Source organism: Ascidiella aspersa, chromosome 3 (genome assembly GCF_963924565.1).
Source record: "Ascidiella aspersa chromosome 3, kaAscAspe10.2, whole genome shotgun sequence".
Classification (NCBI taxonomy): domain Eukaryota; kingdom Metazoa; phylum Chordata; class Ascidiacea; order Phlebobranchia; family Ascidiidae; genus Ascidiella; species Ascidiella aspersa.
In genome coordinates this window covers 30,545,632-30,559,121 of record NC_139449.1, presented here as the reverse complement: position 1 = coordinate 30,559,121, position 13,490 = coordinate 30,545,632, and the positions used below count along the sequence as shown (strand labels likewise).

The following is a 13,490-nucleotide window of genomic DNA, read 5'->3' as shown; positions in this document are numbered from 1 at the left end:
CACTTTCCCTGGGATAGCTGATACTAATAATTTATGGACAGTCCGCAATAAGGGGTTATAGCTTATGCGGGTGCGCCTTAGACTTTGTTATTAAATTTTCTGCAATCTGTTGTACAAGGGAAGGCAATGATTTTTTTCGTAGTCGCTTTACAATCTTGAACTTAGGCTGGGAATTTGATCCGAAACATATTCTGAATCTTATACATCAGCGTTTAAACATTTCTGCATTGTGTATTTTTGAACTAATCTTTTCAACGTCACGCAAGGCATGCTATTTGCAATTTAATATTTTACTCACATCACCAATACCACTAAATTCAAACCAGATTTTCAACATAACGTTTCAAACTTCAGTTTATTTTTTAAAAACTCTTAAAAGTCATTTAAACTCGTCGCGTAAGATACATGAGTTCGCCGACAATAAACAAAAAAGACTGATTTGCAATCAAGCAAAGACGTAAGGTTCCCCACCACAGCCAAGCCAAGGACCGACAACGTGCGGTGATCGATCGGTAAAGGCAGCAGCTACCAGTCAGCGCACGCAGGAACCATGTAAGAGCCCTATAGCGCGCATATATAAAAAAGTTGCCGTCTGCTAAGAACCAGCACAAAGCCAAGCGCGGTGACTCTGAGTTTTGTTCCGTTTTGCTCGCAGGACCAAGTCGCCGACTTTATCCGTGTCGACAGCGACTCCGCCGCCCAGAAGCAGCAAGGACACCCTAAGCCTGAGCGGAACCCTGAAGCGCGAGATAAAGTTGGCCGCCACCGATCAGGGCGATTCTATCAATAAGAGTGGAACCGTTCGGGTAAGGGATAGAACTTAAATTTGTATTTGTAGTGCATTAGGGTTGCTATTTACCCAAGGTTGGTTTTAAATTTTGGTGTTTATATTTGCATTAGAATTTTGCTCCTCCTAAGCTTTGCAGCATTTGCAATGCATTTAGTCGAACGCCTTCATTATCCTAAATGGTATAAACTGTACTGCAAAAGTACGTTGTCAGTACAGTATACCACTACAGAAATTGACAACCCTTAAAAGCTGTTTATTTGCTATAAGCAACGAAAGAGACAGGGGTACTATCCTATTTTCATCGGCGCGTTTAACAGTTTTTCGTAAAACCGCCACAGTTTGATTCATACAGAAAGCTTGCCTGTTATATTTCTGGGTATAGGTTATGTGTTTAATTCAAGACCGTGGCTACCTGGAACTGTGTCCTTGTGAAAACCTACTTATCGCTTTGACATGGGTTTGTGAAAGTTGTAAAAAACAAGACTTACTTCAAGCGCTACCAAGTTAAGTCTCGGTGACGCCGGGAAGGCAATACCGACTACTATGCGAGGAAGCGTCTTGTCGTACAGGACAAAAACAAGTACAACAGCCCTAAGTATCACATGATTGTTTTATTTAGTTCTTAAGAGTTCATGGATGGGGTGTTCCAAAACCTTTATTTTTGTTAAATAGCGCTGACAAAGTGTCAAGAACAGGATAGTGACGTTTTTCAAATGTTTGCTAAAACGCTCATTCTGTTTTGCATTTAAAAAACGGTATTTGTATAAAGCATTTATGCAAATTTGCTACATGTTTTGTTGAATGTACAAGCATGGCCGCAAGTAACTTTTTGCAATATTATAAACAATTTCCAGAAAAGGAAATTATTAATCTTTTTTTATTCTTTCACAAAAGATAAGCGTTCATTCAGAAAGCTAAACGTCCTGTCACAAAATCATGATAAAACATTTTTATTTGCTTTCTAACAAATGAAGGACAAAACACGAGGAAAAGCTTGATTATTTATTTTACAAAAAATATGAAAATATGTGACCCATCCAAAATAACGCTTATTCAAATGTTTATAATCTTCAAAAAAACACCGAACCAAAATTAATCGATTTATGATATCAAAATTATTGCATTTCGTCTCTCTTTTTGGCTCACTTGAGATCATTAACAGCACCTGAACTATCACGCAAATGATTATAGTAAATTACATTTACTTTGTTACCTGAAACTAATTTTACAGTGATCCCTAAAACTTACCTGGTATGAGCATCACAGTTAAAATATAGAAGGAAAAACAAAATCAAATCGCCTGAAATGCATTTTTTTCTGTCATTATTTTTGGTAATAGTGCTTTTGATATTTGCACGCACGGGGAATAGAGGTCACTTATGCAACAACTATTTTGGCCCACTTTTAATAATTCGTTTGACGATTTGGTATTACGCGCTATTATTAGAAGCTAATTTGCTCTCTTCAAAGGTCTTGCAGAGAATCTGCTCTACTTTATTTACGCACTCAGATTTTGGTATGATTTTAAAGTGTTAGCAAAGTGTTTCTTACATGGGCGGCGGTTGTTCCACTTTGCGTTAGTATAATCTTATAGGCTGTGTTATCCACAACATGGGCGATTGGGTGTGCGCGCGGCGCTCGAGCAAAGCTAGTGAGAGCGTTTCATTTCCCGGAAGCTGCTCTTGCGGGGGAGTTACTGTCATTCTTGTGGACACACGCAGCCAGTAAGGTGTGCGAGGCTTGCGTGTTGTCGGTTAGAGTGTCGTTTTTGCATTGGGTCGTTGACGCTTATCGAAACAAAAGTAAATAATAACTTGTTCTTCGGCGCCCTTTTTTAGTTTACCTGTTTACGTTCAAGAACCCTAGCAGACATGCTATCCGGGCATCGCAACTATTTATTCTTAATCAAATAGCGACTATTATAGCCTACTGCCTACTTTAAGGGCTTTAATCCTGATTTTTTTAGTTTTTTTTTTAATAAACTATGTATATAAAGCATATAATGCCTAAAAAAAACAACCAATCAACACAGTTTCGGACAATTCAAGGTTGTCACTGATGTTTGTTCCAAAATCTTTTCGAAAATCACACTCTTAGCTTCCACCCAAGAAAGTCATTTTTTCTTTCTCTGCATCAACGCATAGCTTCTAAAAATCGCATTCTCTGCGCTGCAGCTCCTGCAGCACCAAACTGTAGTACACGCCCTTGCACCTGGCACACTGGCACCTATGCCTTGCATGACCTGCCTGCATGCGCCGCAGCTTTTTCGTTTTCGTCGTATTTACGCCATATGCTGTTTGTCCCCTCAACAGTTTGGACAATTTTGGAACGACAAGCGTAAAATCGGCGCTCGGGCGGAGTCCATGCAAAACCTCGCCGTCGGAAGTCCAAGCTCGCCACGAAACTCTACCAAGTTCAGCTTTCGTTCGCCAAAGAAGAAGCGACCCGCCGATGACACTATAAGCATCAGTAAGTGTAGTGACCATATATACGACCCAGTGGACCCACGCAGTGACTTTTGATGCTGCGCAGCTGTGCAACACCAACAGCCCGTTTGCGCTGTAAAATTTGCTGTTCCCGCACTGGTAAATCAGGGAAAATGTGGAGGGTGCGATTGCCACCTTTAAACGCTCAACAAGTTTTAGAAAGTTCTATCGTTTTAGACTAGAAGTTTAAATCTTTTGTTCACGACGCCCTGGTTCATAGTTTTAATTTTCTGAAGACTTCGCATATACTTACTTCGATTAGAATCTCCCGCCAATGTATTTTGATTTTATTTAACAAACAAAATAATAAATTTGCTTTCGTGTACGAATTTTAGTTAAAATTTATTTCGCTTGGTGCGTCTTAAGTCCAACAAACTTTTTTAACGGCGTCGAAAGAAAAATCGTTAAAGAATTACAGTTTAAAACCGTGCTGTATTTTTACCCACAATGTAATTGTTAATTTTTTGCACTTTGTGCTAATCTTTAATTTCCTGTAGTTTTGTTTTATCTTGTTTTACGGACATATTGGTTGCTCAAAGTATCCTCGCATGCCATGGCGTGTTTACTGTATTTTAAAAACACACATGTTATCAAAAGCATAACGTCCCAATTCAAATAGCGACTTTGGCCAACCCAAACTACTACAGTAAGCTATACGTAACCAATTTAAGCGGCGACCTATGTTTTGAGGAACACTGGTATACATCGAGATGGCGAATGGCCTCGTAAAAAAAAGAACATGTTTTACCGTTATGGCTAACTTTCACCACTGCTTTAGAAAAAAACGCATAGTTATGTATTGTACAATTATTGTAGCCTTCTTAAAACTTTGGACGGCCCTAATGATAACAATAGCGGCTCTGTTTTACTATTTCGTGCAATTTCAGTTACAAAGTGGCAATTAGGACCAAGTGATTCATCGATTTGTGCAAAGACCGAGATAACGTTTCTAATTTACTTTTAGATCGCAATTTTCGAAGCAGCAACCTACGTATAAACGAAGTTATGCCCAGCCCTTCACCATTCGACGACACAGTCAGTATGATCGAGGGAATGATAACAGATTCGGCACCCATACGCCAAGAAGGTAACTTTCTTTCTCAGCACTGACTTTTGTTGATTTCCTTGCTGATAGATTCAATGACGTGCGAATATGTAAATTAAAAAGCTAAGTTTGTGTGAGTATTTGCATACTATTCTGGTCGCAAAGACTGGTGGCTGCTTTGTCAAGTTTATTACTGTCTGCAGAACGTAGTTATTGTGTTCTTTATTTGTACAAATTTGTTAGGTATTTGAAAATTTTCTAATAACCAAAGTTACTTCAAATTCGAATCCATTGGCTTAAGTTTAAAAAGAGAATAGGCCGTGCTGTTGTACTCTATTGTGTGGCTTTTAAATGTTTTGTTTTAAAATGCTTTAGGGGAATTTTACGTGGTCTAAAGTTTTAATACACGATTAAACTGAATCATACAAGGTTTCAATCGTAATGACTGTCAATTCGTGCCAACTTTAAAATCGAGTCGAGTAAACTTTTGCGTAATGACACTATTAACGAAACTCAAGCTAGTCAGCACTTTGCAGATATACACCACAAAGTAAGTACTATATCAGGAAATAAAATTCTCGCTTTGTCACCCATATACCCAGTACCCACTTTGCCGCTCATTCCATAAACACGCTAATTCATGCGCCAGTCTTCAAATAGCGAAAAACGAAGCCAGTTTTCGTCAGCCCGGTTAGCTCAGTCGGTAGAGCGTTGGACTTTTAATCCAACGGTCAAGGGTTCAAGTCCCTTATCGGGCGCGCTTTTTGTTTTTGTTGCTCGGTCAGATTTTTACCCTTGCAAACTTTTTGTTTTCATTTTATACGTAGTCTTCAATATTTTACTACTTAACAACAGGTTTAGGTTTCCATTTTTAGGATAAATCTTTGTAAACAAAGAACCTAACCCTTAACCACACTATAATGTATTTAAATCGAAAATATTAATTCTAAGGCCTATTTCTTGTTTAGTTCGCTGCAACGTTGAGGTCAAAACGCGACGTCACAAAGTTACATTTAACCCAGTATTTAAAAAAAAAAAGTAACCCTAATGACACCACACAGTCCGTTTATTTTGTTAAAGTTTTAGGGTAGAAATTTGTTACTTCCAATACAAAGTGCATATTACAAGGATGTGATCGATTCACACTAAGCGTTTATATCGTTAAGTTGCCAAAACTTACTGTTTCGGTGATGCGTTTTAGACGCACGACGTTTTTCGCCCAGCTGCAACCAACGCATGTGCAAAGCAATCCTTCATGTTTTTATTTGACGGCATGTCAGTTACAATTTCACTTGTATCCTGAGTACTATAAAGTTGGAAGTAATGTCACACTGCTATGCGCTACCGTGAAAAGGAAATATCAGTAAAATCATTTCATAATTGACGTAGTTAAGTCACGAGACGTACTTACGCAAGCAATTTTGGATGGGTTAATTTTATAGATTGTTTTGAAGTAAAAAGTCAAGGGTGCGATATAAACATATGGACTATGTTTAAGACGTATATTAGGCCTAAATAAGATCCTAATCTAATATCTTGCAAAAGCCTTTGTAAGTTAAGTCGTTAGTCAATGAGGTTTAGGTCAAAAATCAATGCTAATATTATAGCTTCTCGACTTATATTATTACCATCGTAAAGTCGGTAAATACAACAACCATATAAGCAAGAGTTTTTTTAGTATTGCGGATATATGATTTCTAAAAATACAGTCTATAAGAGGTCTGCACAACTCCCAATGGTACAAGGGCTGCAATAAGCATAAACAACTTCGCAGGCAACAAAGGCTATTGAAAGATGGTTAAAAATGAACAAAAGAAAAAGATTGTTGAAAATGAACAAAGAGCGATTAGAAAGATAATTAAGTTTTGATGGATTTTGTGATCGCACAATTCACTAGTGAGCCAGAATTTATTTAAAATAGTAGTATATGGGAATATGTCGTGAACGCGGGCCGCTTGATTTGTAGTTCTGGTCTTTAATCATTTGACGTCACGCAGATATAACCTATATGCCAGGGCCGTGGTGTCATGCCTTATTCTGCTTTTGAGTTCATTCTAGTTTAAAAAACAAGTCATCGTTAAATGGTGTTAGCAAATCCAATGCTGACCTTACACGAATTGTGACATTGCGCTCCACAGATTTTTTTCAAAGAAAGGGTTAATATCAAATCTTAGTCAGATGTTGGTCTTGGTTTTATCCAGCAAGATGATTTTGAATTGCTACGAGCGCTTCTTAACACCTATATCCTGACTGCTTTTCAACAAAAAAAACGCCACCTACAATTTGATGGATTTAAGTGTCCAGTGCGTTCGCACAGCGTAGAAGCGTTTGCTTGACATAATCGATCAGGTTAAGACGTGAGATTCGCTATTGTTGTCACTAATAATATTTTCGTTTTAGAAAGAAAAGAATAAAGTTTGCCGTGTTCTTTATGTGTACATATTTGTTAGGTATTTGAAAATTTTCTAATAACTCAAGTAACTTCAATTTCGAACCCATTGGCTTAAAGAGAGAATAGGCCGTGCTGTTGTACTCTATTGTGTGGCTTTTAAATGTTATGTTTTAAAATACTTTAGGGGAATTTTATGTGCTAAAGAAATAACGTTTGCCAGGTTAATTTTGGGCTTCCCTAAATCATGATGGTAGCTGTAGGTATTATTGTATCTAACCATCGATCAAATGTCTAATGATTTGTTTCCCATCTAATAGTGCGGAAAGAGGTGAGCTAAGTCTAAGATATACGTTTTTGATGTAGGATTTGTGGAAAAATAGAAACTAACATAAAATACGTGCAGAAACGTTACTTTGGTCACGGTCTCTTGTGATTTGACGGACAGGTGTAGCCGACCGAATCGCAATAACTAATCGAAACGAAAAAGTTGCACATATTTCCTCGTTTTAGAAAGTGATATGGCGTCTCGTGTCGCTTTTAAATCTCGTGACGCGTTTTTTTGCGGAAATCCTGTTTTGACGTTGTGTTTCTTCCAAGTAAAGGCGATACATTTGTCTGTGGAAATGTGCGTTGTGTAAAGGAATTCCATTACGCTGGCAGTTGTATGTAAAACACACCTCGAGACGATTTTGAGATTCGACGTTTTCAGTGTTGTGTTGTTGTTGTTGTGGGTCTATCACGTCTTAAGTAGCATCCGTTAAATTATCTATTAGATTATTATGTGTTAAAAGCGTATATGCCAGCATTTATATTTAGTCTGCTATGCAGTAGTTTGGATTTTAAGACATACGCTCGTCGTTCGAATTAGCTTTAAGCATTTTAACAGGATTTTTCCACAGTTACAGCAAAATCTGATTGTATTGGTTAAAACATGTAAGAATTAGTTTAAACAAGTTGAACAGCTGCACAAATAAACCTGTAAAAATGTCGAGAAGCAAAAAGTCTCAGAATTCCAGTATTCTTCCCACTGATGTTGCAGGTGTGATATGAATCTTTTTTGCAATAGTTAAATGCTAAACAAGGCAAACATAGTAAAATTTTGCATTTTGCAGCGTGTGCATAGTAATTTCACCAGATTTAGTGATTTAAGTGTACATCCCAATAATGCCCAGCCACGAAATGCAGAGAACACATACAAACAACTAAGAAAAAGTTCAAAATGATTTAACTATAACTTCACCTGAACAAACGTTTTAACTCAATTTTGCTACCTGTTGTACTTTGGATACCAAAGGATCTCATAGAATTGTCCATATATTGCAAATATTTGTTTGGGATTTAAAACATATTTTTTCGCAGAGGGCATTCGTGATGTCATTGGGCGCAAAAACATAGTGACCTTGAAAAAGATGGTCAAACTGGAGCGACCTTCAGGAGACAGAGTGGATGCCAAAGTGTTGGTATGTTGTGCATTTTTGTCCATTTATTTGTTTACATATGGATAAATTCATAGTGAAAAGATATATATAGTCCATTTCCAATCAACTTTTCTTATTTTTAAGTTTTAAAATTTATTATTTTTGCAATAAACTGTAGTTAAATGTCACTTAAATTTTAAAACTTTGTTCACTTTTTGTGATTTGGGGTTCCTAACCTAAGTTCTCTTAGTACTTGTGAGTGTTTGAAATTTATTTCTGAATTACTTCCTGTATTGCTTCTGAAATGTCATCTTCTAATGATCTGGTCTCTTCTCGTCAATAGACCAATTCTTTCTGCCTGGAGTATTTACATTTATTTTGTCTTGCTGTCTAATTTTTTTTTTGTTAAGGTGATTTGTAGATTAACCAAAGGCACATTTGTCTTTACAAGCATGAATAATTTATTGCATCAATTTTCAGGTTCTTACACCATATCGATGCCAAATTTTGGGTGTCAAAGCACCTTTTAAGGTCAGTGTTACCACCAGTTCTATTTGCATAAATAACTCTTAAAATCTAGCGAGCTATATATTTATGCTGGTGTATAGGTGTTTTTATTGCCGGGTTTAATGGATTTATGTGTATTACAGCTTGAAGCAGATTTTCACTTCCTGGAAATTAAATCAATGGATAGCCCAACACCAGACAGGGTAGCTACAAATTTTTGTTTACTTTATGTTTATATGTTGATGCTTGGGTTTTTTAATGAAAATATTAGAAATAGATATATCGGTTTACCAATAAATCGGCGGATATTTGGCTTCTACTGATATATTGCTATCGGTAAATGATATTTTGGCCGATATTTCAGTAATATGATATAATTTTTCCTGTACAACAAACAACTTACCCATTTTTTGATCAAAATAATCTGGGTTTTAGCATTACACTAAATTAATATGCAAATTAAAGGTATATAAACCAAACTCTAGCAAATATCCATGCTAGTTAAAACACGTTTTGTGATCAAACCTAATAAAGATCACATTTGTTTGCCTTTTACTGCAAATAAAGTCAGTATTTGTTTTACAGATCAAAGGTAATGCATAAAATAGCAAATGGCAGATTCCAAAGAGCTGCCATAAAACATTTAGGCAAACCTGTTTTTGTATTACAGCTTATTCTGTCGACACACAGTTCAAAGATTTACTTCATGCAAATGATAGGAACTGATGATGCAGATCACATCATCGGAAGGGTTGCACTCTCAATCCGTACAATATTTCCATCTGTCCCACTGTCGTAAGTGTTTTCCATTTGTGCTTGCAAAAATAACACAATAATCGTGCATTTTTTTTATCAGTCCCAAAGTTGTTAATCTTTTTACAGAAATACCAGAATGATTCATATGCTTTCTTATTAGTTTAACTGTCGCAACGCCTGCTTTTTGTAAAAATAGTTGCATGTTATACATATGTTTTATTTTCGTGTGAATAGCCTTGCAAATACCTGTTTATAGGTTTATACAGCACAGCTACATTTCATGTTGTGTCGCAGAAATGAATTTGTTAAGTAATTGAACAGTAAGACCATATACTGAACATAGAAAATGCTTAGTGCTCATAACAGCCTTAGTAATTGTATAAGTACTGCTACTGGCATAGTTATTTTCCTGTCATGGCAATGTGACTTGCCATTTTCAGTCGGATTTTTTTGCCATTTTCAGTCGGATTTTAAAAGCTTCCCTTGAGCCCCTAAGTCGGCAGAAGCTAATCCAGCAAATGCTAAATCAAGCTGACCAGAGTGAACCCGGTCCATGTGGCAACTTCTCGGAAATGTACCGTTGCGTGTGCAACTTTCTGTCGTGTCCTATACGAGAAGAGGTGGAATGGGTAAGCGCTGTTTTAATCAACCCTTGCATAATTAAGCAACAAGCTATACAAGCTTTAATATCATATCAAACTGGCACACTATATTAGCTTTTAATAGATTGTTTTCTGTGATATATTTGTTCAAGAAAAAAATAATATCATTTATTAACAGCTAAAGCAGTTTTTTTGCTAATTTTTTGGGTTTATTTTTAGTAAAGCTATATGACGAATTTTAAATGTTATGTATCATGTTAAAAAGAGATGTGTGTAGCACAGTACTAAGTACTACTGTTCTATGTTGAAAACAGCAATGCATATTTATTTTGGCTTATAATAATGAGCTTATGTCTTATATTAAATCGTATTTATGTTACATTTAAGCTATATCTGTAAAATGAATAAACATAGGCTAGTTCATTTTGCCTGCTTAAACTCTCCTAAAAATCCTGATGTAATCAGTTGTTTGTAATATGAAACCCACAAAAGGATTATCTGGTCACAGGATCACTAAAATTGTTGGTCAACAAAGGAGTGTTTGACAACATTAAAAGCATTTTTGGCAAAAGTAATTGGCTACAGTAATAGCAGTAGTTTGTTTCCTAAATCATGTATCTAAAGTAATGTGCGAAAATTGTTTACCAAAGTTAATAATTGGTGGTGAATTTCTTTTTGTCAGTATTTAATTACTAGTGTGAGATCAACTGACAATGCTTGTTTGTCATTAAATCCCTGTATGAATGGTAATTTAGTTTAATCCAACTTAAGCTTGGCAATATATTACATTGCACAAAGCAAGTACTTTCCTTTGTTTGAACTTAATACATTGTTTTCTCTGGTTATCTTTTTGGCAATTTTTCTTCTTTGTCTTTGTAGAAATTGTTTTCAAATTACCCACAAACATTTGTATGTTGTGGTTTATTCTATATTGGTATCATGTATGCCTAAGGAATTTCTCCCTCTTTTTTAGGATGTGGATACAATTTACTTGTCCCAGAACTGCAAGGAATTGAATTTAAAGGATTTTGATCTACCAGATCCAAGGTAAGGGCCTTGTTTAAAAGAATATTAAAAGTTCTGTTTTTGAGATCTTTATCTAAATTGCTTTAGTGTGTTACGCAGTGTTGGTCCTAGTGGTAATGCAACCCTTTTATTGCTTGCACAGCAGTTTTGGGTTTCAGGCTGTGTTTGCCTGTAAGATTTATTATCCATCTGTCATCATAACACTGTTCACCTTTATGACAACATGCCATGTTTGGTGTTATATTAAGATGTACCATTTGCAGTACAAACTATGCAATCATTGTAGGAATTGTAAACAAAAAACAAAAACATTGTATAATGTATGTTTTGGAAGTTTCCTATTTTTAATATGGTAACGTTAATATCATAATATCAAAAAAACATTACCAATTAGGTTTGGCTTTGATAGGGATTACTGCAATCTAGTTAAAACCCTTATTGAACTATGCTAGCTGTTAAGTTTAACATAATGAAAATAAAAAAACATAAATGTAGCCACCTCCTGTGTTTTCTGTTGAATGTAGTTTGTTTTCACCAAATTTGGACCTCACCAAATTGTTTTTTAATGACTTACCAGAGTTAAAGTGAAAATTGACTTAAAAGTGTTTTTTTGCAGAGACATCATTCCGATAATATCTGTACTCAACTACAACAAATGGTTTGAAGGTTTAATTGTCAGAAACACTAAATTGGTAAGAATTTTTTTGTTACAACTTGTCTTGTAACCTAAAACTTGTTATTATCTTGTACTGTATGTTTTTGCATGCCTAGGATAAAAAAGAGTAAACGTTTTCTTGTTATTTCTGCAAACAGTGATTTTAAGGTTTTTTGTATAGTGACTATAATCGACATAAAACGTTACCTAAAAAAGTTGTTAGCTATTTTACTAGAAATATTATCTTATATTATACTTAAAGGCTGTCTAACATTGGAAGTCAATCAGTCAGGCAACTTTGGGGTTAGGGATACTTATTACAGACTTACTGTATCGGAATTTTTTATATTGGCCACACCTCTACCACAGTCATGAGCTTGTCATGTAAACACCATTACAGCTCCGATCCAGCCATCACAGTTTTCATCTCTCACTTGTTTACAGGGAAACGACGCCCTGGACTTCATTCTGAAAGCTGCCCGCAACTCTCAGAACCTCAAATCAATTGTGCTGGAAGGAATAGGCATAAAAGGGTAGGTTTTTGCTGTCTTGTTAAGTGACTTGACTTGGCCATTAGTTAATCAGTAGAAGGTGGATAAGTCCCAAGTCAACAGAACCAATGTTATCTACCATTTTTAGCTTTTCTTAAGGAAATCATGTTACTCGGTTGTCACAAAGCCCTCTTTGTGTTGGGATTTTATAGAATCGACTAAATACAACAGATCTTAGTGTGGCATTTGTGCTGTAATTTTATTTAATAGATCAAGTACAACAAATGCCAGTTGAAATATTTCAAGTGGCCGATAGCCGCAAGTTACAGGGATACACCATGTGTAAACAAATCTCTAATCAAACACCTTTTCCACTCCTTGTTTGGAAATCTCCACAACCACCTAATTTTAATGTGTCCCATTATTGGAATGTTTCTTTTAATATATTGGACAACAGATATTTAAGACGGTTGTTGTAAAAGTCGTTTAGTTCTTATGATCTCGTATCACAGTAAAATTATGTTGAACAAACCTGAATTAAACCATCACTGTAACGACCACGTGTTTACTGCCTTTTTCTGGATGTTTCAACACACTTATTACTAGTTAAACACAGGGTTATTTCCAGGTGATTCGAGGCTAATAGTTCGAATGATGAGGTTTATTTAAACTTAACATAGTTGCAATAAGCCCTTTCCGCAATACCGAAACGAACTTTTATTTGGAAACCTTTTTCGCATCTGTCGCTGAGAGGAAGTTTTTTTGTTGATTAATTTATGCGTTTCATCGATCAAGTAATTTTTACGCAAATCCGTTTTTGTCACACCTGGTCGTACTAAGCGCTAGTAAAAGGCTACTGGGTTGTACTTCTTTAACTTGCATGGGTGCAGAATTAGAATAGCCTTTAATGTTTCAAGTTGTATGAACTGCGGTTAATAGGTAATCTAATTTAGTGGATTTTGCATTGATACAAGGTGACTGTAGTTCATAACTTGTATACTTTTAGGCAATGTGAACACATAATTCGCTAACAATTTCCTGCAAATACGGGTGTAAAATAGTTTGCGTATCTTAGTTTTTGACATGCTTCAAACGATGCTTGCCCTTTTTTATAATAAACGAATTAGCTAAAAATACGTCTATATGTACACAATACAGCTAGTCCGATACTTGATATTTTATTGCGATACCGATATCCGATATCAGTGGTTTTCAACCAGGGTTCCGCTTGTACAGTCCAGGGGTTCCGCAATTTCTAAATTCTTTAGCTAATTGAGGTGTTTTTATTACACTGGAGTTCCTCGAACCAGTGAAATTATTGA

The 13,490-nt window shown here is 35.9% G+C and overlaps 1 protein-coding gene and 1 non-coding gene across 2 annotated transcripts in view; both read left to right on the top strand.

Moving 5' to 3' along the window:
* LOC146161536 (F-actin-uncapping protein LRRC16A-like) overlaps nucleotides 1–13,490 on the top strand; it is a 65,472-nt gene that overhangs the window by 2,902 nt on the left and 49,080 nt on the right. The window contains exons 2-12 of the mRNA XM_083385188.1: nucleotides 656–806; nucleotides 3,103–3,259; nucleotides 4,241–4,363; nucleotides 8,073–8,173; nucleotides 8,612–8,662; nucleotides 8,782–8,841; nucleotides 9,309–9,433; nucleotides 9,858–10,023; nucleotides 10,970–11,043; nucleotides 11,639–11,714; nucleotides 12,122–12,210. Coding sequence (XP_083241314.1) covers nucleotides 656–806; nucleotides 3,103–3,259; nucleotides 4,241–4,363; nucleotides 8,073–8,173; nucleotides 8,612–8,662; nucleotides 8,782–8,841; nucleotides 9,309–9,433; nucleotides 9,858–10,023; nucleotides 10,970–11,043; nucleotides 11,639–11,714; nucleotides 12,122–12,210 — 1,173 coding nt within the window. The remainder of the gene's footprint in view (nucleotides 1–655; nucleotides 807–3,102; nucleotides 3,260–4,240; nucleotides 4,364–8,072; nucleotides 8,174–8,611; nucleotides 8,663–8,781; nucleotides 8,842–9,308; nucleotides 9,434–9,857; nucleotides 10,024–10,969; nucleotides 11,044–11,638; nucleotides 11,715–12,121; nucleotides 12,211–13,490) is intronic.
* Nucleotides 5,007–5,079, top strand: Trnak-uuu (transfer RNA lysine (anticodon UUU)). Its single transcript has one exon. It is a non-coding gene; the product is annotated as a tRNA-Lys (tRNA).